Here is a 27,995-nt window from a genome sequence, read left to right as displayed (position 1 = left end):
TCTGAGAGTATTTATTTCTTTACGGAGTAGGGAATTGCAAGTCTCTTGCATCTTACGATGGCATCAGGAACAGTAGTCGACAAGTTCCGCCCAACGTAAGTGAGGTGATTTTTCAGCCTGCTGAGAAGTTCACTCTTTGCCTTGCCTCGCCCTGGTTCAGGCAACACAAAACTGCAACTCCACCATGGTCTTTCACCTTGGCTGGAACATTGAAAATTCCCTGCTTTTCTCTCTTCTTTCCCCCAGTCCTTCTCCTCCCTCCCCACTACCACGAAAACCCAGTTTTTCAGCCCTGATTTCTCTATGTCCTGCTCCCTCTCCTTTTTCCCTCCTTCACTTCTGCTATCACCTGCCCCTTTCTTTTTCTAAGGATATCCTCTTTCTTCTCTTTTCAACCTAGACAGGAACTGCTTGTGTTTGAGGTTTAATTGTGTGGGTGATGAATGGTTGGCAACCTTCAGTCTCGAAAGACTATGGTATAAGCCTACAGCACCCGGTATTCCCAGGTGGTCTCCCATCCAAGTACTAACCAGGCCTGACCCTGCTTAGCTTCTGAGATCAGACGAGATCAGGCATGTGCAGGGTAACATTTGCTGCTGTGGGTGATGATGGTTGAAAATATTGCATTGCTTGTTATTATTAATTCTCCTTCCCCATTATAGTATTATTAAACCCACAATAATCATTATCTATTTCTGTGTGTTTAGCCTTGCCTCCCTCCTTCTTTATGCCATTTGTGTCATCAGCCACTGCACTTGGTTCCTGGACATGTAACACATTTCCCCCTGTCATGAATAAGTACATGTTAGGCCTAAGTTGACATGAGAAGCCTGAACCAAACTAAGAAAGTGTAACTTAGAAGTTGCTAGCAGTTCCCAGCTGCAGGAATGTGAGTAAATAAACAAAAGGATTTGTTGTCTCTCCTTTGCTGGCCAGGAAGGACAGATAACAAGAATTACAACCAATTGGAATGTTTAGCACCTTAGCAGACAGAGAGGCGCCTTATCAAGGGTGATTGAGTGCAGCTGCGGATCTTCAGTTGGGAGGGGTAAGAACTATGAGGGGTTAGCAACCAGGTCAACTTTGAGAAGATTCTGTTCCTCAAGGGTTCTGATACTGTTCCTCAAGGGTTCTGGCTAGGTACTTGGGTAAGGCAGAGGAAGGAGAACAATGAGGTGTTACATTCAAATTGACTGCAGAGTGAAAGTCTTGCAGTTTGGCAGAACTTCCTGTGTGCAGAATGGATACTGTCCAGTCTAATAAGTATGAAGTCACCTCAGTACTATTAGCATAAGAAGTATAATAATGAGTGCCCAGGGGGTGTGTGGGGATTCCTTCATGGACAGAGTTTTGGGTGCAACATCCTGCACGCGTGTGAGCTCCACTGTCCATCATGTGCACCTGACCCCATAGGTAGCCCTGGAGCTAAGAGATCTACAAGAGTAACTGACCCAGATGAGAGATGGTATTAACAGAGATAGCCAGCTAGCTTTGTTATTTTATTGCTGATATATTTCCTAGATGTTTATGCCTCTAGCATTTGCTGCCTTATGTAGAGTGTGTAACCTTATGTACTTAATAAACTAAAATACCTTTTACCAAGTTGCTTCATTGTCTGTTGAGAACAAAGGTTCAGAATCCTGCCTAGCCGTTCAGCAAGCTACCGAGTACCCGTTGAGGTCTAGTAACTTGAGGACAGAGGCTTTAATTAAAAAGAGCTCAGCGCCTGCAAAGGATAGTATTAAGCCTAGAGGGTCTAAGTGTCCCTGGACTGAGGTACTGGCACATACAGGGTGGTGGCAGTACTACTGGGCAAGGGGCCTTGAGGGTTTTAGAGTTCAAAAACCAAGAACCCTAAGCTCCCAAACCCCACTTTGTATATGACACCCCAGGTACACGTTAAACATGTTTTAAAAGCACACCCAGCAACACTCCTTTGTGGTATATACCACCTGTGTTCAGCACATAATTCTTCATCGCTGCTCTATGTTCAGATGGGGGGGGGGTGTTCAGATGGGCGGACACAAATATAGCCTGGTTTGCTATGGATTGAGAGTGTGGTAAATGAGAACATCAGAGGCCCAATTAAAATCCATATGCAGGGATAATCTCACCTACACCATGTCTATCCATTCACCTCCCTCCTTAAAAATAAAAGCAGAACAGAGTAACAGGCAGGTTCTGAAGAATGAAACAATACATTTTCTGCAATTTGCATAAAATGCGAGCATGTAACTGTCTGCAGTCTTACTCTCTATGAGCACTTCCCGAATAGTTTCATCTACTGTAACTGCCAAAGGGCAATTGGCTAACCAGCACTAGTGAAGGTATCCCAGTGCAAACAACAGGTGTTCAGTATAAAAGCTGCAGGAGATGACAAACAAAAACACAAAATTCTGTATAATTCACAAATGCCCCTTAGTTGAAAGGGTGGGGAAAATACTTTTAAAAAAAACAAAACCTGCAAAGGTAATGATTCCAAAAAGCACCTGCCAAATATTTCACTGGCATTAATGTAGATTATGTCATGAATGTTGAAACTTTTTGGAAACAAGCCAAAATCATTAACACTGTTGGAATATGAGTGAGAGAAGGGATTTCTGAATGTCATAAAAACAGCAGAGAAACTGTAGATATGGTATTGGGACACGACTCGCAGCTTTCCTGGGGCACGGCATCATCACCCATAAACCTGTAAAAAGAAAATGTTGACTTTGGCATGTAAACTCTTTGCTCAGCAGAAAAGTTGGTGTTTTTATAAGGACTGCCTGATTATATTTATTGGCTTACCTATAGATTATTCTGGGTCAACAAGGAAGTAGGATTTTAGATGTCTGATTATACAGCATTTAAAGTTTGGACTATCACAATATGTTAGAGCAAGTCTCTTCTAAGAATGTGTGTGTGTGGGGGGGGGGTGCACATGCATGTATACATGCAGGCATAGAGTTATACATAAAGCCAAAGGCTTTAGGTTATGAATTTAAATTAATCACTCAACGGCTTGTGTAATGATACAATGCAGAGAGGTGTCTAATACTTGGGCAGTCAGTATTACTGTTTAAAAGTGGCATATGAATGTATATGGAGATATTTGTCTACAGATATCTTTATGTGATTTTAGTAGTTTTCTATGACTGAGGTTTAAACAAGAATAATAATAATATGTGAATGTACCCACATTAATTAAAGATAAATTAAAGATAATTAATTAAAGATAAAACTGATAGAAAAGTAAGATAGCAGAATTCACAAGAACAAGTAGTTCAAAGGGGAAAAAACCCAAAAGATCAGAGCAATGAAAATCTACAGATTGCATTAAGGGTCTGAAAAGGGGGAGCACAGAGATTCAAAAAATCTTGTAAAAAGAGAAGCCTTGCTTTCTTGGCTTGCTTATTTGTTTGTTTTAAATATTTGTATACTACCTTTCTCTGTTTTTACACAGCATTCAAGGTGGTTTACACAGGTAAGCGAATCTTAAATCACCATTGTTCATGAATAACATGACTTCCCAACATGAACAAGCAACATATGTGGTGAGAGGTCACAAAACTATCCATGGCGTATTAGAAGTGGAAGAATTTTCTCTCTTCTGGCCATATCAAGACCAAAGAGAATGGTGCTACAAAAGGTAAGAGATGACTGCACATCTTCACGGGAGACCCACTTTATTTATTTATTTATATATTTATTTATTATTAGATTTATATTCTGCCTTTATCCCCGAAGGGCACCCTAGGCCACGGATCTGTTCGCAAGGAATATTTCAGCAGCAGCAGCTCTGACAAACAGAATGCATGCATGCTGTAGGCTGTAATCCTATACACTTTTACCAAGGAGTAAGTCCCCTTTAGCTTAGTGTGGCTTATTTCAGAGTAGACATGCATAGGCTTGCACTGATACCCGATTGTGTGGGCTATAATTACTACTTGATCTGCCTGATGTCATCTGAAAGTACAAAAATCCATTCTGCACACAGGAAGTTCTGCCAAACTGCAAGACTGTCACTCTGCAGTCAATCTGAATGTAACACCTCATTGTTCTCCTTCCTCTGCCTTACCCAAGTACCTAGCCAGTTAATTGGTTTGTTGTTTAAGGTCCAGACATTCCTGAAGTAGGAGATGGCAATCCAGATATATTTTTCTTCCCATGCTGGTTCTCAATTAAAATGTTAATAACCACTTCTACTTGGAGGAGGTGTGGTTACTGAGCTCCAGTGCCTGGTGGTCACTAATGATTCACAGACCTCTAATTAGTCTAGTGCACTCAGAGACCGTGGATAACTGATCTCCTTGTGCAGGTGGACTGTTTTAGGATTAAGAAAAAGATCAGACTAGTATGTATGAAAGATACTTTGTCATGACTCGACCTGATGCCTATGTAGGAGTCAGATGGGTTTGCTGGAGCTATGCCCAGCTGGGGCAACCACAGAGTACATGATAGATGTCATTTTGGACATTTTGAAACAGGATCTAAGAGAGACTTATAACATTAACTACAGATCCTAACTACTGTACTTTTCTGATCTTCTACATACCTTTAGGGTGCAATCCTAACCAACTTTCCAGCACTGACATACCTGTGCCAATGTGGCATGCATTGCATTCTGCAGTGGGGAAGCAGTCAAGGAGGCCTCCTCAAGGTAAGGACATGTTTGTTACCTTACCTTGGGGACTGCATTGCGGCTAAGTCAGTGCTGAAAAGTTGGTTAGGATTGCGGCCTTAGTTAGCAATACAATAAGCCAGTTAGCATAGATCCTCTATATATAGGGTATGTGTGTGTGCATGCATAAATGTCCATGTTATTTTTCATTAAAATGCGTTGTTAAAAACATCTTGCCAATGAGTCATAGGGTTGAACTACCTCATGAAAGACACTGCCTAAGCTGCTTGATGCCATGATTTTGTAAAGAAGCCTACTGCTCATTCAAGACAAGGGATGATCACACAGAATGCCTCAGGCCTTAACACAGTTCTTTCCACAGCACTTAATTGATTGTAGGCATCCAGGGAGGCCAATGCCTTAGTGGTGATAGATGATAATAAACCCAGTTATCAGATGAAGACTAGGGTCTTCAATGGGTTTGGACTGGATAATGCTTGAGAAACCATTCGGAAATTGGGGAGTTTGGAAATCCTGAATTGATATCATGTGCCACGCCCATCCCCTCTAAATTTCAGCTGTGCTTGTAATTATACCAGCTCTGTCATCAGCCCAGTTCCTCCCATCCTTCGCCCCCCCCCAAACTTCTCTATTTTTCCAAACACATCAGGTTGTATGCAGGAAAGCCAGAAAATAAGGCAGCGGAGACTTGCAAAGGTCAAGAGCAATGAAGGCCTGTAAACATAATGAGCATTTGTACTGCCAACACAGTGTAGTTATTCCATTTGTCCTATCTGTTTGTCCAGGAAAGTGAGGAGAAGAAACGAACCAATAGATGACAGTAGTGGAGAACTTCCCCCAGACTGGGTCTTTCTGGGCATCACATAACTCCTGATGAAGTATCTTATCCTCTGTCACCTTCTCAGATGTAACCTAAGCAGCTCTGAGGTGCTGAATTGGGGCAGGTCTGTCAACCCTGCTAGTATGGACCTCCCTTAAAAAACCCCTTGAGCACACATTAGTTTTTGCACACCCCATCACTGCTGCTGTTGCTGCCACCTCTTCTTCCTCCCCCTTGCAGATTGAGGCATTGGACAAGCGTGGGTCTGATGAGGTGCAGCATGGCAAGGCACATCGGTTCAGACCCTCTCCTCTTTCTACTTCCAGCTTCAGTGCCATGTACTCCCATTTACTCCACCTGATCAGTTTGAAATGAACAGGATGGGCAAGGCATGCTGGGAGTCCTGTTTCAAACAGGAGCAGGTGGAGCAAAATAGAAGAGGCAGTGCTGACGGCGAAGATACGAAGAAAGCTGTGGCAGCGGGGTGTGAGTGTGCTCCTCTCCTTCTCCTACTTGTCCATCAGGCCTTCTTGCTGGGCAAGCAAGAAGAAGAGCTGCTGCTGCTTGCAGCTCTAATGCTGTGAGTGACTCAGTGGTGGCACTGAAGGAAGAGATGGACTGCTGCTGCCTGATACTCTTCCCACTTACTCTTAGTGAGCAGGATCGGAGACACAATTGAAACGGCTCCATCAGTGGCAGGCTGGAAGGCAGGGCAATCAGGTGCAGGGTGCAGAATATAATAACAAAAACAACAACAACAACAACAGGTATTTATATACCGCCTTTCTTGGTCTTTATTCAAGACTTTATTCAAGGCGGTTTACATAGGCAGGCTTTATTTAAATCCCTTATTAAAATAGGGATTTTTACAATTTGAAAGAAGGTTCTTTCTTTCAAGAACCACTACATTCAGGTGTTTCATTCCGATCTGGCTTCACATTCTGGCCTCCATCCTCCCACGCTCAGAGCAGATGGAATAGCTCGGCTTCAGCTTGTCAGCTGCTTCAAGGTCGCACGGTGCTGGTGGCCTCGAACTGGCGACCTTGTGGATGTTATCTTCAGGCAGACGGAGGCTCTACCCTCTAGACCAGACCTCCTGCCCAAACACCCTGAACACCCCATATCAATTCCCTGTTGCTTCCCAACTCATTGCTCAAAGTGACCATTTCAGTAAACCTCAGGGCTAGACCAGCCCTGCACCTTCCTGTTAGGAGCAGCCCAGAGCCACAGCTGGATCAGGCCTCCTTACTAGAGAAGGAGCCTACCACTCGCTTCAGCACACACAGGGACCAAGTGGAGTTAGGGGACAGAATGCAGTCAATACTCTGAGACCAACTCCCTGGCAGATGCCTCACTGGAGATCTAGGGGGCTTGACACACTGACTGGTGACACACACCCTAGCTCCAGACCCTCCCAGGTTCCCAGAAGAAGAAATGGTGACTGGTCTAAACAGAAGCCCAAACTAACAGTACACAACTGGAAGCAGGTGGTCTCCCACTGCTGAGCATGACTCAGGAGCAAACAATCATGTATGTTCTGAATCAGGGCCCTGCTGACACTCCACAAGGGGCCAACCACAACAACAGTTAATGCAACACATTCTGCTGAGCTCCTTGTTCTATGTAACTCCTTGCTTGGTCAGCTGTCCTGCTACTTCAGCAACCATGCTGAAGTACCCATTGATCTACCCATTGATCTGACAGGCAGCTCCCTGGCCTTGATGGAGAGTCAGGGAATGCAAGACATATGGACATAAGATGGAACTAGAAGACAAAAGTCCAATATATTTTCAGAGAATTCTCTGAAAAAGCTTAGAACGGCCCATTCCAAATTCAAGTGGGTGGATATTGCCTATCTACTGGATTACTATTAATCCATTTCTTTCCGGAGAGGGGGGTTAAAAAGAAGTCTCTCCCTCATGGGTGAATGCATATGCACACACATACACAAGTATGTGCAAATTGTGTGTGTGCACACTCAGCATCATCCACCCTTCCACATACAGATTGCAGAAAATCAGAGAACTGGAAAAACAGGCACAAATAGAGCACAGGTGTATCATAGAAACCAGCCTGCAGGTCTATCTGCTCCAGCTGACTCAAGCAAGCTAGTCAAATCACATCCTGAAAGGCAACAAAGACATGTACAAACCTACCAGATGTGACCACAATTACGTAAAAGTCAACTGTTACCCTGTACATGCCCGATCTCGTCTGATCTCGGAAGCTAAGCAGGGTCAGGCTTAGATGGATGGAAGATTGGATGGAAGATTGCATGGGAATACTGGGTGCTGTAGGCTTATACCAAAGTCTTTCGAGACTGAAGGTTGCCAGCCAACCAACGATGTACAAATTGACAGAAAAGGCCCAAAGTGCAGTTTAGCGATGAGGATTATTTTTTTCTCTCTCTTTTGTCTTATAAAATAATCCCTTCAATCTGTAGCAAAATCATGAAAAAAAAAACCCAAACAAAAAGACGGTGTTTTGGAGACTGGTGCTGCCAAGAAAACAATCATCTCAGTAGTTGCCCCACACATTTGTTACTGCATTCTCAGCGCAAGTGCTGGAATGAACATCTGCAGTGTAAAAATTCAGCCCATTCGTTCCTGCAGCTTGTGAGCATATTTTAATACTGTGTTCGCAGCTTTCTATTTCCATCAAGGTGTTACTAGGTGCCAGACTCTGTATTCACAAACTGTGCTAATACTATCCTGTGTCCTTCCATTCTACATTTGATGGCAGGGGGTGGGAGAAGGAAGGGCCTGAAGAGCAAGTCAAAAAGTAGGAAGGACCATGCGGTTGGCAACTAAAAGCACATTGGGACATGGTAGATAAGTGAAGGGTAGCAGAAAGCATAAATGTCTCATGCTTTCTGTTTCTGTGCTTCTTTGTCATAAGCAACATGCAATTTTCACATCTTACCACAAAGTGAGATTATCAAACTGTTGATAACAAAGAGAAAGAGGTGCAAATCTATTTGGGATGTAACCAAGAAACTCAAAGCAAGAAATGTGGTCTCTTCTGGGGGGGGGGGGTCATGATAGTAGTCCCTGACAGACAGTGTCTGCCTCTTTAAAAGTTCCACAACATCAGGAGACGATACAGCCACTGGGCCTCCTGCTTGTTGAGCCACTCTTTGCTTTGCTCAACTACCTTCCATAGCAAGCAGAACTCCTACTTTGCACATAGGTGGGGATAGCAGAGAATAGGTGAATAGGCTGGTGGAGAAGAAGGGAGGGGAGTGCAGTGCATATGTGAGTCAGTACTGTGGAAATCGTAAAAAACAGGCTCCATTTTCCAGGGACCAGACCACCTAAACTCTGTTTGGTATCTAGAGGCTATTATCCCAAGCAAATCCAAAAGCCACAGCCTAGTAATACTTTTTATTGGGATCAGCCAAAGAGACTCATTATCTTAGGCAAGCTTATCTTCTCCTGAAGGAATGACATCTTTTGCCCATATGCAGAAGGAGTATCAGCCTATGTCAAACACATCTCTTTGCTGCACACTTAAAATTACTCACAGGACACTGTTGCCTTGTCTCCCTGTGAAGACAAATGTGTGAGGAGTTTCCCATGAATGCTCCATCACCATGATCAGCATTTGTCTGCAGCAACAAATACTGTAGTCAATGCAGTGAAAGCTTCTGATAATCTTTGCAACTCTGGAATATTCCAGGCCCCATATTCACATACTATCAAACAACTGTCATGATATGTGTAAACTCAATTTGAATAGCCCTAATATAAGCTATTGCAAAAGTACCACTGTGAAGACAGTGACAAGTGAAAAATTAATATATTTTGTCTCACCCAGAATAAAATTGGATAATTTTATTTGGGCTGATTACCATCCCAGATAATAGAATGTGGGTTCCATATCTGAAGTAGTGATGGGCAGAGGGAGTTACAGTGGTGGGAACTGGACAGATCATTTCAGGAGATGGAGGATTTGCCAGGCAATATCTATCCTTCTTTAGCAACCTTCTGTCCTCTGGTTGCTCTGCTGACAGCCCCTGGGAACTGAAGGTGCTGTTGTTTAATGCTAGATTGGTCAATAATAAAAACTTGGCCATAGACCATCTGGCTTATGTCACTGAGCCCTGATTGGACAGGGCAGAGTAGAGATTGCCTACTCTCAGCTCTTGTCTTCTAGGATTCAGGGTAGTGCAGCAGCCCCAGCTATAGGAGTGGGGGTGCAGAGGCATGATAGTCTATTATGAGTCTTGTTCAAAAGACTGCAGCTTTTGCGTTCAAGTTCCCAAAGCTGGGTGGTCAGAACAAGATTGGGATTCCATTGATGAACTTCCCCATTCTGCTGCCAAATTGGGATTGTCTTCAGGATAGCACTGGATTCACCTAGGCTTTTACTACTGGAGAACATCAGTGTTTAAGTTGAGGTACCTGCCTTGAGACTGGCTCCAGATTTCATGTCCACTATAGGAATCAGGGGCCTGCTCAATTAATTGCTGCACTCTTGAGATGGACAGGATGAGATGGGACACACTCAGGACCTAGCATTTGCTGCTGGACAGGAGGGTGATGATCTGGGAGTGGGGCAGAACAAAATCACTCCTTTTCATGATAAGATCACTACCTGGTAAGGTTTAGATTTAACTCAACTTTTGCAGGGATATGGGGACCTACTGGATGGTCTACCCTTGGAAACTTTACAGGTCCAAACCTCAAGACTCTCAAGAAATATCTGGCAAATGCAGATGCAGAAAAGATAACAGTTTTAAGGATCTACACTACTAGGAACTTCAAACATTATACAGCAGTATCACACCAGTTCTTAAGCTTTTAGTTTAAACTGGTGAAAACTCAAAAAACCCCAGTCTAAATATCTGGTGGGCTGTGATTCCAGTGATAATAATTGGCACTTGCATAGTGTTTTCTGAGTATGCAAAATGCTTCATGTGTATTATCGTGATGTAGTTATTGCAATAATCCTGTAAGGTAATTATTATTCCCACACTGCAGATAAGGCGCTGAGGCCAGGAGGGAGTGACTTGCCTAAGGCCACCCAGTGCGTTCATGCCAGAGGCAAGATTCGAACCAGGTAAGTCCTATTCCACTGCTCAGCCTCTTAGCCACTGCACAATACAAAATAGAAAGCATTTTCTATTTACTGATTTTACATTAGATTTTCTATGTATATTTTAATCATATTTCTTAACTAACTGAAAATGGTTCTAATGAAGGAAAAGAAAGTCTGCAAGCCACTGTGCCTTGCCCCTTAAATTGAATGAAGGATATGCAGCAGGATTGCTGGTGAGCTGCACCCAGTACACTAACTTTGCAAGTTCCTGGTTTCTACGTGTCCCACTTTCAAAATGTCATTTAAAAAAAGATGCTTAACAAAAGAACACAGTATATTCTAGCATCTGCTATGTGACTTCTTTAAAAAAGAACTTTCTTAAGTAGATGCTTGGGTATCTGACTGCTAGGTCTAGGTCGGAGTGCTACATCTTCTAGGAGAGATAGAGATAGGGGAGGGAGGAATGAAGGGGACCACAGATGAATGCTATTCCATTCATATTGCTAGATTTGCTCAACAGATACTACAAATTGCACCAGAATCATGTTTAGTTTTGGTTTTGCTTGCTCAACGTTTTGTTGATGTTCTTTCAAGTTCTGGATGCTAATTACAGCTGGTTTTTAAGCCTCTACAGCAGGGGTGCCCAAACCCCGGCCCGGGGGCCACTTGCGGCCCTCAAGGCCTCTCAATGCGGCCCTCGGGGAGCCCCCAGTCTCCAATGAGCCTCTGGCCCTCCTGAGATTTGTTGAAGCCCACACTGGCCCAGCGCAACTTCTCTCAGCGTGAGGGCGATTGTTTGACCTCTCGTGTGAGCTGTGGGATGAGAGCTCCCTCCACTGCTTGCTGTTTCGCATCTGTGATGCAGCAGCGGCAGCAAAGGAAAGGCCAGCCTTGCTTTGTGCAAGGCCTTTTATAGGCCTTGAGCTATTGCAAGACCTTCATTTATTCATATAAGTTCATCTTTAATATATTCATGTATGTAAACTTATGTAAATTTATTCAAATTTTAAATGTAAAGTGATTCTTTTTTTGCCCCAGCCCCCGACACAGTGTCAGAGAGCTGATGTGGCCCTCCTGCCAAAAACTTTGGACACCCCTGCTCTACAGAACTGTGCAGTCTTTGCACAAGCTCACAGGGCACAGCTCACAGAAAGTCCTGAGCTTTAGGAACAAGAGAGCTGTATAATTCCTGAGCTTGAATGATCAAAGCTCCTCAGTGAGACTGAATAAAAGCTTGGGCAAAGTCCTTTTATATACATTGTGTAAGCCCTTGATATACTGTACTCTGCAATTAATAACAATTCTGCTCTTACCACATGTCTAATCCTGTGTACCTCACATGAGGAGAAATATTTCAAAGATTCTGCCTAAGCTTTAGCCCAGTTTGGTAGGCCAGGTTTCCCAAGCTTGGCCAGGGAACCCTGGTGACTACATAGCTCTCTTACTCCTAAGACTCAGAAGCTTCCCAGAATTGGTACCATAGTAATTCAGGCACTGCACAGCTTCCCAGAGCATAAGCAATGGAGGAATTTCCCTGCTTGATAATACTGGTTGTTCTATTGGAAATAGGGTTGCCACCTGGCTGCCTCAATGATACTTCAATATGAAATGTAAAATTGGCCTACACTAAAATGAGCAGTATATGCAAATGAGCCACCACAAGCCTCTCCGACTCTACTTCCACTCTAACAGGGACTCTTCCATCTGTAACAGAAATTCCTTCCTGAAGCTGGGTTCTCTCTCACTGCCATGAAAAGAGAGCAACTTTGGTCACACCTGCTTACTTTGGGGGCATAACTGGATTATAGTTGTGTACACATGTGTTGTATTTGTCCACTTAGAACTCCCTAGGTTATGGTCATCAAAACAAATAGCAAAATTATCCAGATTATATTGTGATTTCCACAGATCAATCTATCTGCTGCATGATTAGCAAATACAAGCAGCACAAAAGGAATGCTGGTTGGGCATGATACTAGCCGTGTCAACATCCCCCAAGATTAAGATAATTCAATACAAAATTACATTGCCTGCTAATTAACCCACCTGGTTACTATAGTATTCTCATACAAACTGAATATTATTGGCAGCACCCTTAGAACCACAAAAACCTTAGTTTCACACTGCAAAACTCAAAGGGTCAAAGAAACAACCAGAATAAGGAATTGAGATGGGGGAAGCATTTGCAACACCCTTTGCAAAAACCAACAAGAAATAGAAAAATAACATACTCAACACCAGTCAGTAAAGAGGTTTGTCCGCAAAGCTGTAAACAAATTATGTCTTTTTCTCCTCTCTATTTCCCCACTACTGCCCTGGGACCCCATTTACAATAATTCTGAATCCTTTAGATGTGAATCAGTGAAAATCAAGGGTCATCACAGCAAGCAATACTGCTCTATCTTTTATACACTCTTCCCTCTTTCTCCCTAAAACCTAGCAATAGACAAGTTTCCACTGACATCACTATTGACCATGATGGGTAACAGAGGGCCTTTTCTCTGGCCTGGTGAAGCATAATCTGCATTGATTGTTATCTGATTAGTGGAGAATGCAGCCTGGCTTCCCCCAGTTACTTAAACCAGCATCTCACTGTTCGTCCTTAGAGACCACAGCTTCACTCAGGCAGAGAGTGTCTAGACAATATTCATGATCCATCTGTCTGGCACAGCCAGGCTGATGGCAAACTCTATTAGAACTGGAATAATTTTTTTCTCCCTCTCTCCTCCTCCCCATCTTCTCTCCCTCTGTGAAGCAGTAATCCGACACTGAAAATTACTATCATTGTTGCAATTCTCAGAATAGCCATGCCAGACTTTCATTAACATCTATCCTAGACTGCTAAATATTGAAAGAAATGGGAGAGTCATCCCTGATGTGGGACAGCCCCAACACACCTGGAAGAAACTAGCAAATAAATAAATAACACCCAGAACCTGATCTTATAGATATTGCTGCAGCAGTCCTTTGAGAGCTGTTTCATGCATTACCATTTTCATCCAGGGAAATACTCTGGACTTCAGTGTAAATACTGTACGGGTTTCCTGGAATGTGACACGAGGATGTGAACTGAGCAGCTGGAACAGGCAGTGGCTGCCTAATTCATATACTTGTGTTGCAAGGGAAACACACAGTTTCACAAAACCCTATTAGTTCCACACATCTAAGTATGAAAAGTACTCACAAAATACTTGCAAGCCCGCATCTCACATTTTTGGCCATTACGTTACACCAGTTCTCAAGTACACAGTGATCATAGTAACTTGTAACACAAGTAACTTTATTTTTATTTGGAATAAATAGTGATGTGATAGCTTTTGCATCTAACTCTCTGAATACAGCATAGAATTGCTAGTGTTTTAGGTTAAATGTAGAAAAAAATGCTGTGAGCCCAGAAGTTCCAAATCAGAGCACTCATTATGATCATAGTTCTGTAGACCAGTTCTGGGCCTAGAAAACAAGACTTTTTAGCTACATGCCTGCACAGAGAAGCACCACTGACTTCGGTGTACATTATGGGCAAGGTCATAGACCTCATGAAACACTGTCACAAAACATGGAGTTACTATCAGCACTGCAGATTGATTCAGCAGTTCCACTGCTGTAACAGGGGTGCCATTAATTGCGTACTTGTGAATGGTGAATAAGTACTGATTTCACACTGACTGGAATGGGGATATTTTCTCTCTCTCTCCAGTTGTTCAGCTAGTCAATAAGCTATTTTAAGTTTGCATATATTTAAATTACTTAACATTTTAAATGAAGAATGTCCTTTTCCTCCCCTGTGAAAAGTGGCAACACTTGCTAGAAATATTTTTCTATCTCTGTGGCCTTAATAAGTGGCTTGCCTATTCATTTAATTCTAAGAATAATAAAATTTCAATATGCGCTGTCTCAAATTGATGTAGACTATTCCATGGAGGCTATTTTAGTATAAAGTCACACAGCACACCATATGGCCAAATTTTATGGATATATATGAGCAAATCTCTTATTCATCAAAGCATTCCTACTGTAAATCAGCCGAGAAACTGATGAGCTCCCAGTACTGCAAGCAGACAAATTAACTTTGCACACCTGAGCAGTCCCAATGCAGCAAAGGTGCAAAGACTTCTTGCAGGATTATAGCCTTGGGCTGTAAAAGCACAAAAGAGGAAGCATGCTATCTGAATAAAATGGCATTCACAATCCTGGGAGTTTACAAACCTAGAATTAAATTAATTAGTTTTTGCACAACTATTTTTCAAAGTTATTTGCAGAACAGTTTCAAAGCCCTATAAGCATAAGCAAATTTTATTTCTTCTCTCACCCAGGCTCCACATGCCATGACCTAAAAAATAGAAAGTGAATTTATGTTCCCTACAGTGGTCAATTATGAAAAGGAGCTATAAAACTATATTGACAGATTTGTTTTCCTTGCATTCAAGCTGTGAAGAATATTGACTATGTCTTTTTGCCCTCAATTTTCTATGGTATTATGGCTCAATCTTACCAATTATTTTGAAACACTAAGCTTTACCACCATAAAAGCATAATACAGCCACAATAATAAGACGGTACGATGATAACTCTACCATTTCTGAAATCAGTGGATTTGGGTGTTAAGTAACCTCGAAGGATCAAACTAATTGAAAAGTAACAAATGCTGTAATTAAAATTACTAATACGGAGCATTTATGAATGAAAGAATTGTGCCCAGTAAGATATGTGCTTATAGTAAGTGAGAAATACTTGCCAAACTATTATATCCACAACTGCACCTGGGTTGATGTTACCAAAGTGCTTAGAAACATCTGGAGCATAATGGAAGGACTACAAATCTGATTCAAGAGAGTACACAGAATCTTACATACATCTGGAATTCCATCATCAGCTGTCTGGAGAGAAAGGCAAAGTGAAGGAGACTCAAACCAGGCCCAAATAAACAACTGATTGGTGAAATCATACATTTAACACGGACTCTTTGTGCATTGCCTAATTCTTACACTGGGAAGTATGTGCCAAGCATCCATTTGCATGCCTGATTTCCCAACCTGCTGGAGATGCATGGAAGCATGCTATAGTGCAGGGGTGCCCAAACCCCGGCCCGGGGGCCACGTGCGGCCCTCAAGGCCTCTCTATGTGGCCCTCAGGAAGCCCCTAGCCTTCAATGAGCCTCTGGCCCTCCAGAGATTTGTTGGAGCCCACACTGGCCCGATGCAACTGCTCTCAGCATGAGGGCAACTGTTTGGCTTCTCGAGTGAGCTGTGGGATGAGGGCTCCCTCCATTGCTTGTTGTTTCACGTCTGTGAAGCAGTAGCAGCAGGAAAGGAAAGGCCAGCCTTGCTTTGTGCAAGGCCTTTTATAGGCCTTGAACTACTGCAAGACCTTCATTCATTCATATAAGTTCATCTTTAATATATTCATTTATGTAAATTTATTCAAATTTGAAACATAAATTAATTCGGCCCCCAACACGGTGTCAGAGAGATGATGTGGCCCTCCTGCCAAAAACTTTGGACACCCCTGCTATAGTGTATAGCTAGATTGGGACAATATGCTGAAAATAATAGAAAGAGTATCTACAGCCAAGGAATGCATTAAATGAAAAAAAAAGTAATAGAAGAAGATGTTTCATATCTATGACAACATTTGGAGTTTAAAAAATGAGGATCTGCATAGGGAGCAATCCTACCCCTTATGTCAGTGCTTTCCAGCACTGACGTAAGGGCAATGCAGCACCAAGGTAAGGAAACAAACATTCCCTTACTTTGAGGAGGCCTCCTTAAGTGACACCCAGCTGCAGGATGCAGCACACGTCCCATTGGCACTGCTATGCCAGTGCTAGAAAGCACTGACATAAGGGGTTAGGATTGCACCCATAGTCCGATAAATGTTAGCAGAGGTGTAATGTGGGCAGAGCCTGAAGGGTACCTGCTCAGGGAGCAATGCAAATAGGGACACCATTTTAGCAACATTTAAAAAGTAAATAAGAGGCGGAAGACTCAGTGGAGAGCACTCCAACGCAGCAGTTTTGCTGCATGATGATAGGGGGAGCTATTTGGGCTTTTAAACTTACTTTAAAAAAAAAAAACATTTTAAAAATTGTGCCCCTATCTGCTCCTCAGGCTCCCCCCTCTGCTCCTCAGTTGGCTCTGCTGTCCAGGCAGTCTTCTGCCTCTTTCAGGTCACAGAGGCCCCTGGGTGTGCAGAAGAGGAAATGAAGGTCACTGACTCATGTGGGAGAAAGAGGACAAGATACTTAAGCAACGGCCAGCACTGACTCGATCCAATCGGCACATATATTTTACTATATATCAGGGTGGCCGAATCACAGCTCTTTGATTTTAGTTTGTGGCTTGCAAAAAGGGGTCACAAAAACATGAAGGAGAAAAGGCAAGATAAGAATCACGCCTTGCTCACTCATTCACTCACTCACTCACTCACACACACACACACACACACACGCACACACACAATTAGTTCAGCTTCCACTTGGAAGTGCCTGCTCAGTGGAAGGACCCCATCCCCACCTCTGTCCTCCATGGAGCATCCCAGTGTCAAGAGATGTGGGGGCAGTTGCGGAAGCAGGGGGGAATAGCATCAACCAAGGAGAGCCCAAGCCTTCCAAAGAGGAAGACGAAGAGGGGGTGGCGCCTGAGTGTCAGCTCTGCTAGCTCCAGGGACTAAAGAGATAGCTAGGCTGCAAGCTGGTGGCAGGCTCATATATGTTCCCTTCCCTCCCTTTCATTAAAAAAAATCTTTCTTGGTATCAGAAGCTGGAGAGCCTCCAAACCCGGAAGTGGGTGGTGACATGACAGGTGACACACTTCCGTTGAGTTTGACACTATGCAGGGATGCGCTGCATATGTCCCTGCCCCGGGCACATTTTTCATTCATTACACCTCTGAATGTTAAACAAACCTTTAATTATTGTACACACAGTTTGTTGTTGCCTTCTGAGATAAGAACCTTCCTTCCCCACCAAATCCACAAAACAGAAGGCAGGCTGGAGAGTTTCCTTCCAAATCACCTCTGAACACAGCTAGTTTATATTCTACCCCACAAGCATATTATTTGATTGGCAGATCATAACAACTAAATATCACTGAATAATATGAAGAAGACTAATTTTATGTGGTGAACAAGGCCAAGTTGGTAAGGAGTATGCTCATATATCCTTCTTGCTTTTAGAAGTTTGATTTGAGAAAAAAATGATTCTGAATTACAGCTAAACAATTTATAACTCTCATTCAAAGATGCATTGAGAAGGGTGTCAAAATACAGGGTGTCAAAAACCAACCTACTGATCTGTTGGTTTTCCATCCACGAAACTTGGCTCAACCTGAACCTTCCAAAGGTTGCTGCAATTGCTTCTGGAGGGCTTTCCGAAGCCTATATAGGCTATGCGTGTCTACTTGCGGCATCTGCGCGCTTCAGAATGCCTCTAGGAAGCATTCTGAAGCTTGTAGAGGCTAAGGGCAGGTGGGCACAGCCTCTGCAGGCTTTAGAAAGCCCTTTGGAGGCAACTGGAGCAGGGTATAAAGGGACCAAAATAACGGATTTTGATATCCAAGGTTTTCTGCATCTGCAAGGGGTACAAGAATGAATCATTTGCTGATACTGCTGATACATTTAGTTATTTAGTCAGTTGGAGATCACCCACTGATCCATTTGTAGATATCCAATTACAATACAGAATTTTAGGAAATACACAACTGAATAGTTGCATCTTCCCACAATAAGACAAAAGTCCAGACTAATATTATTTTATCCCTATGGCAGGAAGTTCCCGTGTGGTGACTGCCTTCGCTCTGGCTATTAATGTAAAGAGAAACTTGCTAGGTGACTCCTTTCAAATTATACTGGATGTTTCTGGAGAAGTGCATCACTGGCATGGGAGCTATGCATGCTATACCAAGGTTCTCCTGTTCTAGACCTCAACAACCATAGTAAGAAAACTAGCACTTTGGACGCTTCTTGCCACAGAGATAAGTTACCATATAGACCAATTCTCTTTCTTCTTCCTGTGTAGACAAATTACATGATGAAGCTCTAATTCACTGATGCAAAATATTGACAATCAGTATGACTTGATACAATATACAACAACGCAAAACAATGTCTGTTTATCCACATACACCAATGCAAGGTGGAGCTGCATAGTGTTCATTTAGAGGATTTGCTCAGCAACAAAAATTCCAATTCCAACAACACACCTGCGCCAGACATACTGGGTACATTAGTCCTATGTCAGTTCACAAAGTGATGCAGGTGTCACGGAACTCGCAAAGGCTGCATTAAGTTCGCAATCCTTTTTTTGTTTATTTGATCATCTACTTTTTGGAAGAACATTCCTCACACTTCTTGTTCATGACAAGGCACAGTACACTACCATGGAAATGCACCCTAAGAAATCCAACATTCTGTACCTATTATGGTCATAGAAACAAAAACATCTTGCTACTTTAACTTAAGTAGCTTTTCCAAAACAACAAGAAATAGCATAAAATTCAAAGCAATTTCCAAACTGGCAGACAGGGCCAAGTACTTACAACTGAAGATACTTGGAGGTGGATGCTCTGTTACAAGCAGGCAGTTTTCTTCATCACTGTTATCTCCACAATCATTTTTTTGGTTACAGATCAGCGAACCAAGATCCAAGCACTTACCACTGGTGCAGGTGAATTTGCACTCTGAAATACACAACAACGAGAGAGAACATAAATAGATTCTGTTTGCTGTCTTCACTGTAAATCAAGGCTACAGGGACTACAGAGTTAAAAACTAAGAAACCGATTTCAGTTTCATAAATGATTTTTCATGGTAAAGGTTTCTTCATCTCCTTCAAGTTGTACTGCAGTACTGTACAACTTAAATATCACAACCACTGAACTATTTAGGGTTTTTAATCCAACGTGCACTTGTCTGGGAATAAGCCCCGCAGAATACACCTAGGATATAGAATTACTTCAATGTATGTGTTCGCAGGATTATTCTGTAAAGTTCACAAGATATTTCAAAATGGTAATAAATACCACAAATAAATTCAAAATGGGCTGATTTCCAACACATTTGCACCCATTACATTACTACTACATTACATGGCACTATGTTGCTTAGAAGTCTCACAACAATCTCAGTTCATCCAAAACACCTGATGTCACCTTCAGTCCCCAGCTCCTATCAGATTTTGGTTTTTATTTCAAAAAATTCTACAATTTCACACCAAGACATGTATACATAAGTCCAATTTACTTCACTGGAAGTCACATGTATGCAATCAGGTAGTGGGCCCAGAATCATAGCCAACTACCAAATTCACGTCAGTTTTTTGACAACACAATTCTCCATATATAGAAATACAGCAGTCTTTCAGGATTGCTTGATTCTGCAAAGCCAGAATACATTCAAAAAGAGAATTCAGAACAGGATTCAAATTAACTGTCTTTCTTATTAAGTTCCAACTTGTTTTCTGAGAATAGGCTAGTGTGACACATATTAACAAATCCAAAAGTAATCACTGCACTTCTTCACACCTGAATTAACCATACATCCCTGTGCTTCATTGCTGTGGGACATGTCTACAACATAATGACCCACCTCCAAGACAGTTGGTTGTGTCGTAATGAAAATCAATGGAAACGTTACTTGCAAGTAATTCAAGTGCAACTAACTTTATCTGCATCAGAACAACGGCCTCAAATTCATTTAAAATCCAAAAGTAGAATTTTCAGTCTCATGGTTGCTGTTAAAAAAAATGATTACAAAAGACAACTAAATATTAATAAACAGATTAAAACAAATCCAGATGCACTGATTCTGATCTAGTCATTGACATGCCTGGAACCCCTACTGTTACCTCCAGAACATGCTGCTCAATAAGGAGATGGAGCTTTTTCCCACCAAAGAGGAATCCTATGAAGACGGCTTCCTCACTGCACATCTGCCCAGGTTCAGGCAAATGGTTTCTCAATTTTCATGATTCCTAAGTCTGAATTTCATGTTTTTTCCATTTCTGAAACTGCCAATTTCACAGAGAGAATAGTATATTTAAATAGGTAATTATAGGTGGGGCCTCCATATCAGCGGTTTCTGCAACACAGACCCAGCTCAGCGTGCATTTCCAGGACCTGCGTAGAGCCAGGCTTGGCCCCACCTAAGCCCTCCAGAGGCTACCAGAGCTGGGCTCTAGTCGACTCCAGAAGGCTTTCTGAAGCCCGCAGATGCAGCGCTCATCCACCCACTGCCTTTGCAGGCTCCAAAATGACTCATGGAGGCAAAAAAACAATTTCTGGTTTCACCTGGAGGGCTTCTCCAGGCCTCAGAACACTTCTGGAAACTGGAAGTGGCGTTTTTACGCCTTCATGGGCCATTCTGAAACCCGCAGATGCAGCAGGTGGATGTGTGCTGCCTCTATGGGTTTCAGAAAGCCTTCCAGAGGCTCCACAGCTCTGGTCCCCTTCAGAGTGCTTAAAGGGGCCAATCACAGATTTGATTATCCGAAAATTTTGGCATCTGCAGGGGATCTGAGAATGGATCTCTTGCGGATACCAAGGCCTCACCTGTACATGCTGCTAAAACATGCAAAAGGGCTGTGATCTTGCTTTGGAATATAAGCTGAAGTGTGCACTGAATGGACATCCAAAAATAAAACTCAAAATTATTTCTAAATCTCATTGCTTTTAAACCAAGGGTGCAACCCAGAAAAGTACCTGAGCTGGCGACTCATGAAGGTCGCAAACGTACCATAAGACACCTTTGCCCCTCCTCGTGAGTCAGCAAGGCCAGCACATGGAGGCACACCGGCCTGCAGAGGCTGGCACAAGCCTCCATGCTGATGGAAGCACAGAGTCTTGCATCGGCTGAGCTTGGCTGATGCAAGACTCTGGGGTGGGCGGGTAGGAGGCGGGTGGGAGGCGTTCCGGGGTGGGCGGGTGGGGAGTGGGAGGCAGGGCTGGTATCCAGCAGTTATGATGGATCCCAACCCCAGGGAGTTCGGAGTGGCTTGAAGCCACTCCGCTCTCCTCGAACTTGTGCCACCTCAGGATGTGGCACAAGTCTGAGGAGACCCGTAGGGGCCAGGGTGCCTTACCCAGAGGTAAGGGGGAAAGTTTCCCCTTACCTTTGGCTGAGCCACTTTGGGCCCTTACTCTGTGCTGGATACAGCGCAAGCCTCTTGGATTTCCTGTTTCAGCCCAGGATAGGATTGCGCCCCAAGTCAGTCCCTTGGTGAAGTGGAGAATTTGGTGTTAGAAATTTCACAATGTTAATATTATTTGAAGTTCAGCCTGGGCAAGAACTGTCTCCTTCCATGTCTGCTTGGAATACTGTCAGCAGTGGACAAGACACAGTAATCATTAGGTACCATCCCTGCATTTAAAGAAGGCTTTAATGCTGCAAAATGTCTCAGCTTTGATACTGTAATCTGCAAGAATTCATTCAGGCCCATAAAATTATCCCTCTGCCCACCTTTCTTAACTACCAGATGGAGATTAGCAAACTGGAGGACTGCCACAGTCGAACACTCACTGTTTCACCCTATGTGCTCAATTCCCAAATGTCAGTATTGCCAAGCTGCTGAATACATTTCCAGAGCTTCCTTAGCTTGGCAAGAAGACTTAGCCCAATTGGTTCTAGATTCTTCATTTCCTACTATATAGTTATATCAGATTAAAGGAATGTTTTCTTAAACATAGGTCGACTTTCAGTAAAAGAGTTTGCTCCGCCTCTGAGGAGTTACCTTTTTCATTTAAACACATTTAGACCTATTAATGCTTGAACAAGAATGTGTGCACACTACAGAGATAGCAAGCTGATAGCAACCAGAGATAACAGGTTGTCAAGGTCAAGAGACTGTCAGCAACCACATGACAATTCAGGGCAGTAGCACCAAGTGGTTAGCACACTCACTCCCTTCCTACTCCCTTTTCTTCCTTCTCTCTGTAACTAACAAGCTTTGGAAGTGCTGTAGCTCAGCTTAAAGGAGATAAACCCCAAAACAACATAACATGCTATGCTAACCGTTTTCTACCTACATAGTTCCTTATTTGATCTTATAGTGCAGGGCTTCTCAAACTAGGGCCTCGTGATGCCCCAGCCTGAGGGCCCTGGACTGTTTCCCCTTAAGGGGCAGGGGGGAGGCAGCAACACGACCTCCAGGATCAAGTTGCTAAAGGGAGTGCTCAACCCTTCGCAGGGCTCCCCAGTTTTCAGAAAGTGAAAGCAGAGTGATCACGCTCCACTTCCGGTTCTGCAAAGGTGGAACGCAATCGCTCTGCTCTCACTTTCTGGAGGCTGGGGAGACCTGTGGACAATCACGCAGGACTACCCGCACCCCCGGGAGGCTGCAGCAGGGACTGGTAAGTAAATGCCAGTCTCTGCAGCCCCCTTAACAACGCAATCCTGGGGATCACATCGCTGCCTTCCCCGCTCCCCCACAAAGACTTACTGTGGTCCTCAAACTCCCTGAGAGTTTGAGAACCACAGTTATAGGGTGATGGAACCACCAACTCTATAAACACACATCCTATGGGGCTGGTGGGCTCTCTGACCTGGAGCCAGAGGAAGAGAGAGTGAACTTCCAGCCCAGAAGCCATTTCTCTTCCTCGGCTGGAATGACGTGATCTGTCTCTCTGATTGAAAGGGTGCCAGCTATCCAGTCACTCCATCCCATCTCCTTGAAACTGGTTGGACCAATTTAGCTGGTCCTGGCTGCCTTCTGTAATTTGCATCTCTTCCCCACTCCTGTCTGGCAGCTGCTATAATTTGCATCCCAGCTCTGAATGACACAGACTGGTGCTATGAGTTTAAGCTTGCTCCCAACACAGGGAAATAGACAAAATATACACAGAACCAGAAATATATAGAAAGAAAAAGAAAGACATATAGTGATTATATGACACAAGTATAAAGCTGTTCTTGACCCAAGTGATGTTATGAGTTAGCCCTTTTGTATTCCAATATACTTCCACATGAAACTGCCTGATACAAGTCAGGCCAGTGGTCTATCTAGTCCATATCGTCTATGCTGACTTGGCAACAGCTCTCCAGGGTTCCAGGCAAATGTTAGGAGAGATTTCCTGGTGTTTTTTCTTCTCCTTTGTTTCCATTGGGATTACACCTAAGGATACCTGGTCTGTTGTTGGCGTAGCATTCTTCTGACATTGGGGGCGTGTCATCATCGGATGGGGGGTTAGGATATGACATGGGCCTAGTCCCCTCATCACACCCACATCCCTCCTATATCCCTCCCAATCTCCTCCCCATTATGGCCTCTCCATTGACAGAGGTGTGCTGGCGTCCAAGTTACACCAATAGTGTTGCGCATCTGTTGCACCGGTATCCATGACATGTCCACCAGCGGGCAGACCTCTGCTCTGGAGGGGCTATAGAGATACACTAGCATAGCTCAAGGATAGAATGGGCCATCTGCAAGATCATTTAGAAGCAGGGGCTGGTAGTTGATAGACAGGTCTGTTTTTCACCATAACATAGAAACAAAATGCCTATGCTGTTGGGTTGACTGAGCAGTAATAATCATATTACAATCATCATCATCATTGTAGCCATCTGTATGAATATACAGTATACTGAAGGCAATTAACAAGGATTTAAAATACATTAAATAACAAAAAAAAATGATAAATCACAGCAGCTCATAATTTTCAGAATAAATACAATGCCTGATATATTGTGCCATTTCTAGAGTGCTTGATCTCAAAAAGTCACATATTTTTGTCCCAGTTCATTTTTAACTAAAGTAGACTTTAGCTTAATGTGTTTAACAGCCCATCAGTAATTCTGTTTTAAGATATTACAAGTGTAGACTTTTAATACGTTTGCTAGTTTAACACAGAGATATCATTTTAAATCAGTTTATTGCTAATATAACTGGAACTTTTAAAAACAAAAAAGGTCAATTTACATTCACCTTTACATTTATTTGTAAATTACAATTAATTTATAGATTAATAAAAATCTTATTTCAATACTGTACAGTACATTGTATATAAAAGATCAGTTTTCATTAGCCCTGAGTTTTAATAAATTTCCTAACAGAAGAAATGCTTTCTGATAAGAATACTCAGTGACATCTGAATCTTCTTCTAGATGCCAAATTAGTAGGAAAACTCTTCATTACACTTAACAGTATTTTCTGAGTGTGTAAAGTGCTTTACAGCTATTATCTTGAATTCCTTCAACAGCCCTGTAAGGTAAGTGGGTATGTATCCCCATGTTGCGGCAGGGGAGCTGAGGCTGGGAGGGAGTGGCTTGTCTAAGGCCACCTACCAAATTCACAGCAGAGGCAAGATTCAAATCAGGGAAATTCTGATTCTCAGTTTCCATTAGAGCCATGTTGCATACTACTTGGGTGCTCTTTTCTGCAATTCCAGACGAACCAGTTAGATTTTGTTACATGAGAGAGAGAGAGAGAGAGAGAGAGAGAGAGAGAGAGAATTGACCCATTCATGGTGTTCACTGGAACAGGAGCCTGGCTGCAAGAACTGGGCTCCTGTGGTAGGCTCCTCTGCTGCATGAGAACCGGGTTTGTTCCAGCAAGGATGATCAACAAACAGTGAATATAGCATTATCTATACTATATCTATACATTGTCAAAATCTTATCCATTCGTTTTGTAGTAATGGTAGTTATTCTCCCCCTTCTGCTATTTGTTAATTGCGTTCATGTTTTTTGTGCATCCCCAGAATGAAAACCCTCACTTGTGCTTCTGTATACACATCTCGTATTTCCACATCTCTAGACTGGTGGCTTCACTAGGGTTTGCATCACCCAGTGCAGGAGGCCAGTGTATCACCCCCATGATGGACCTCCTTCCATGCAGTGGGTGGGGCAATGTCCCAGGTGGTAGGTGTGGTGATGCACCATTGTCCCACCATCACTGTTTTTCTGGCTGTACCTTCTGATAGAATAGAGATATTTCAACACAAAGAGGAATTTATCATCATCCCGAAGGAGTAAGTCAGGAATGGGATAATAAGATTCAGACTATTGGTCTATCTCGTTCAATATTGTCAGGATCCACTCAGACGCAGAATCCTACAAGGTCTCAGAGGAGAAAAAGGCCTCTGCAGAGCTTCCTAGCACAAACACGAATTTCCTGGACCATACATAGGGAATCAGAATTTGCTCCAAGAGTTACCAGCCTCTCCAGAAGTCAGGTAAAGATACATCAGGTAATTCATGTGATATAGTGACCTTCTCAGTTAGGCCTCTGTTCCAGTCCTACGTGTTTCTCCATTGTCCCCAGGAACAGCAGCTACACCAGACTTGGGCTGAGCTTCTGTACTGCTGAAGAAGCACCTGCCTGACTACCTTAGGAGAGAAGAAAGTCTGGTTATATGCCTTGGATCATTATTTAAAGCCTGTGTCCCACCTCGACTACTGTTGTAGCTCTTGCCTCTAACTTAGGTCTCAGCTCCTATCTAGATCTCTTGGGTCTCCTACTTGCCATCTCAACCTGCCTCCACTGCCCTCTGTGCCAGTCTCGGCATGTGTCCCACTCACTGACTCAAATTCTCTTCTCCTATGCATCCTCCTCAACCTGGCTGCAGGTTTTGACAGGTGTTTTCTACACTGAATGACGGGCTTTCAGGCAGAGGTATTTTGCAGACCTAACTGGAGACATCTGCATTAGAACCTAAAATCTTCTGGATAAAAAGCATGTACCTTACCTTCTGAGCTACACCCCATTCCCATTCTGTTAGAAATCAGCTAGTGACCTTGAACTACACTGGCAAGAAAATTAGGGCCAACCCAGGCTGCACAATTGTACTAATGACGCACCAGAGATATCTCAATAAATTGAGTTGTTACATGGCTTGTCTAGACAGAAGAAGGGGGGAGACAGGGTGATCCAATTTTTAAAGACAAGCCAGCATGATTGCACTTTATAAATAACTTTCCAAAGCTATTCCACTTCCCTCTTCGCTTTCAAGTGGCAATTAGTGATCCCGGCTGGTCAGTTACAGAGAAATCCCTAACCCCTGTAGGTAGGAAGTATTAGCAGTTACAGATTAAAAGATTAGGGGATTTTAAAAAATCATTATGCCTAACTGTTTTACCCCAGAATCGGAGGGAGGGAGGGAGGGAGGGAGGGAGGGAGGGAGGAAGGAAGGAAAGAAAGAAAGAAAGAAAGAAAGAAAGAAAGAAAGAAAGAAAGAAAGAAAGAAAGAAAGAAAGGCACATTAATATTTTACATAAATTCAATATCTTTATATGTATAAGAACTGTATATTTTTCACTAACAGACACATATGAAATGTGCATTCTATGGGGGGGGGGTTTATTTCTTAGTACAATTCAAGATGCTAGCCTTAACCTTCAATGAATTAGGGCCCAATCCTATCCAATTTTCCAGCTCTGGTGCTGCCGCAATGCAGCCCTAAGGTGAGGGAACAAATGTTCCCTTGCCTTGAGGAGGTCTCTGCGACTGTACCTCCACCAGAGGATGCAGCGCATGCTCCATTGGCACAGCTGCACTGGCACTAGAAAGTTGGACAGGATTCGGCTCTTAGCCTTCTTAGGCTGCAATCCTATACTTACTTGCCTGGGAGTAAGCCTCATTAAACACAATCGGATTTAGTTCAGAGTAGACCTGCTTAGAACTGAGATGTTGAAAGGAAACTACTGCATTCTGCCAAAGTTGTAGCATTCAAACAAATACAGGCCCCAATCCTTTTCCCTGCCACTGTGCCAAAAAGGTGCACGCTGAACCCTATTTTGGGGGAAAGGTGACCCAAAGGCAAACAAGAGGCATGTATATATATTTTTTACTTACTTCTGTGTAAGTCCTAGGGCTGCCTATGTCTCCTCGGACATGCACCACCTATTTTGATGGTGTATGTATGCCAAAAGAGGAAAAAAGTACGGGGAGGTTTCTGAAAGAGGGGATAAAATTCAATGTGTGTCATTGCTGCCAGATTCACCCTCTCTCCACCTCCAGAACACCTGGTTCCACCACCTCCCCACCCACGATCCACCACCTCCGCCCCCAGTGCCAGCTTACCTGCTTTGGAGCAGGTTGCCAGCTGTGACAGTGGGCTGCCACAATTTGTGGGGGCAGCTCCAGAATGGCTGCCATTGGTGCATTGCTGTAGGCCCTGTGATCACAGTGGAACTCTGTTCCACTGTTGTGACTTAGCAGATAGGGTTGGGCCAACAGAAGTTTAAACGGAGAGGGCTGAAAAATAAAAACACAGGAAACAGAACTTGCGTAATATGTGCCAAGGACATGGATTTCAGATACTGTTTTATATACCCAAGAAAATTGTGGCTAAATAATTTGATATATATGCACCCTGACCATTAAACATTGTTGTAATAATTGCATGCTGAATGCTGAACTGTAATGCCATCATAATTTCCAATGTTATTTTACACATGCTGTGTTTATTCACCCATATACAATCTCATCTCATTACATTATGCTTAATGCTTTCAGACTCTCTTTTCAGTTGACTTCATAATATGAACAGCACTACCATTATTTTGTCACCCAATTCAACAGAA

The 27,995-nt window shown here is 43.1% G+C and overlaps 1 protein-coding gene, 1 long non-coding RNA gene and 1 pseudogene across 4 annotated transcripts in view; 1 reads left to right on the top strand and 2 right to left on the bottom strand.

The window, feature by feature from the left end:
• On the top strand, positions 1-27,993 carry LOC136647909 (uncharacterized). Its single transcript, XR_010794309.1, has 5 exons — positions 1-95; positions 3,446-3,631; positions 10,427-10,505; positions 25,503-25,645; positions 27,928-27,993. It is a non-coding gene; the product is annotated as an uncharacterized lncRNA (long non-coding RNA).
• LDLRAD4 (low density lipoprotein receptor class A domain containing 4) overlaps positions 1-27,995 on the bottom strand; it is a 370,927-nt gene that overhangs the window by 161,383 nt on the left and 181,549 nt on the right. For all 3 annotated transcript variants that reach the window (XM_066623784.1, XM_066623783.1, XM_066623785.1), the window contains one exon: positions 19,019-19,159. In XM_066623784.1, coding sequence (XP_066479881.1) covers positions 19,019-19,159 — 141 coding nt within the window. The remainder of the gene's footprint in view (positions 1-19,018; positions 19,160-27,995) is intronic.
• On the bottom strand, positions 482-604 carry LOC136650730 (5S ribosomal RNA; annotated as a pseudogene).

This window comes from Tiliqua scincoides, chromosome 4 (assembly GCF_035046505.1).
Source record: "Tiliqua scincoides isolate rTilSci1 chromosome 4, rTilSci1.hap2, whole genome shotgun sequence".
NCBI classification, from domain to species: Eukaryota; Metazoa; Chordata; class Lepidosauria; order Squamata; family Scincidae; genus Tiliqua; species Tiliqua scincoides.
This window is presented reverse-complemented; position numbering and strand designations above follow the sequence as displayed.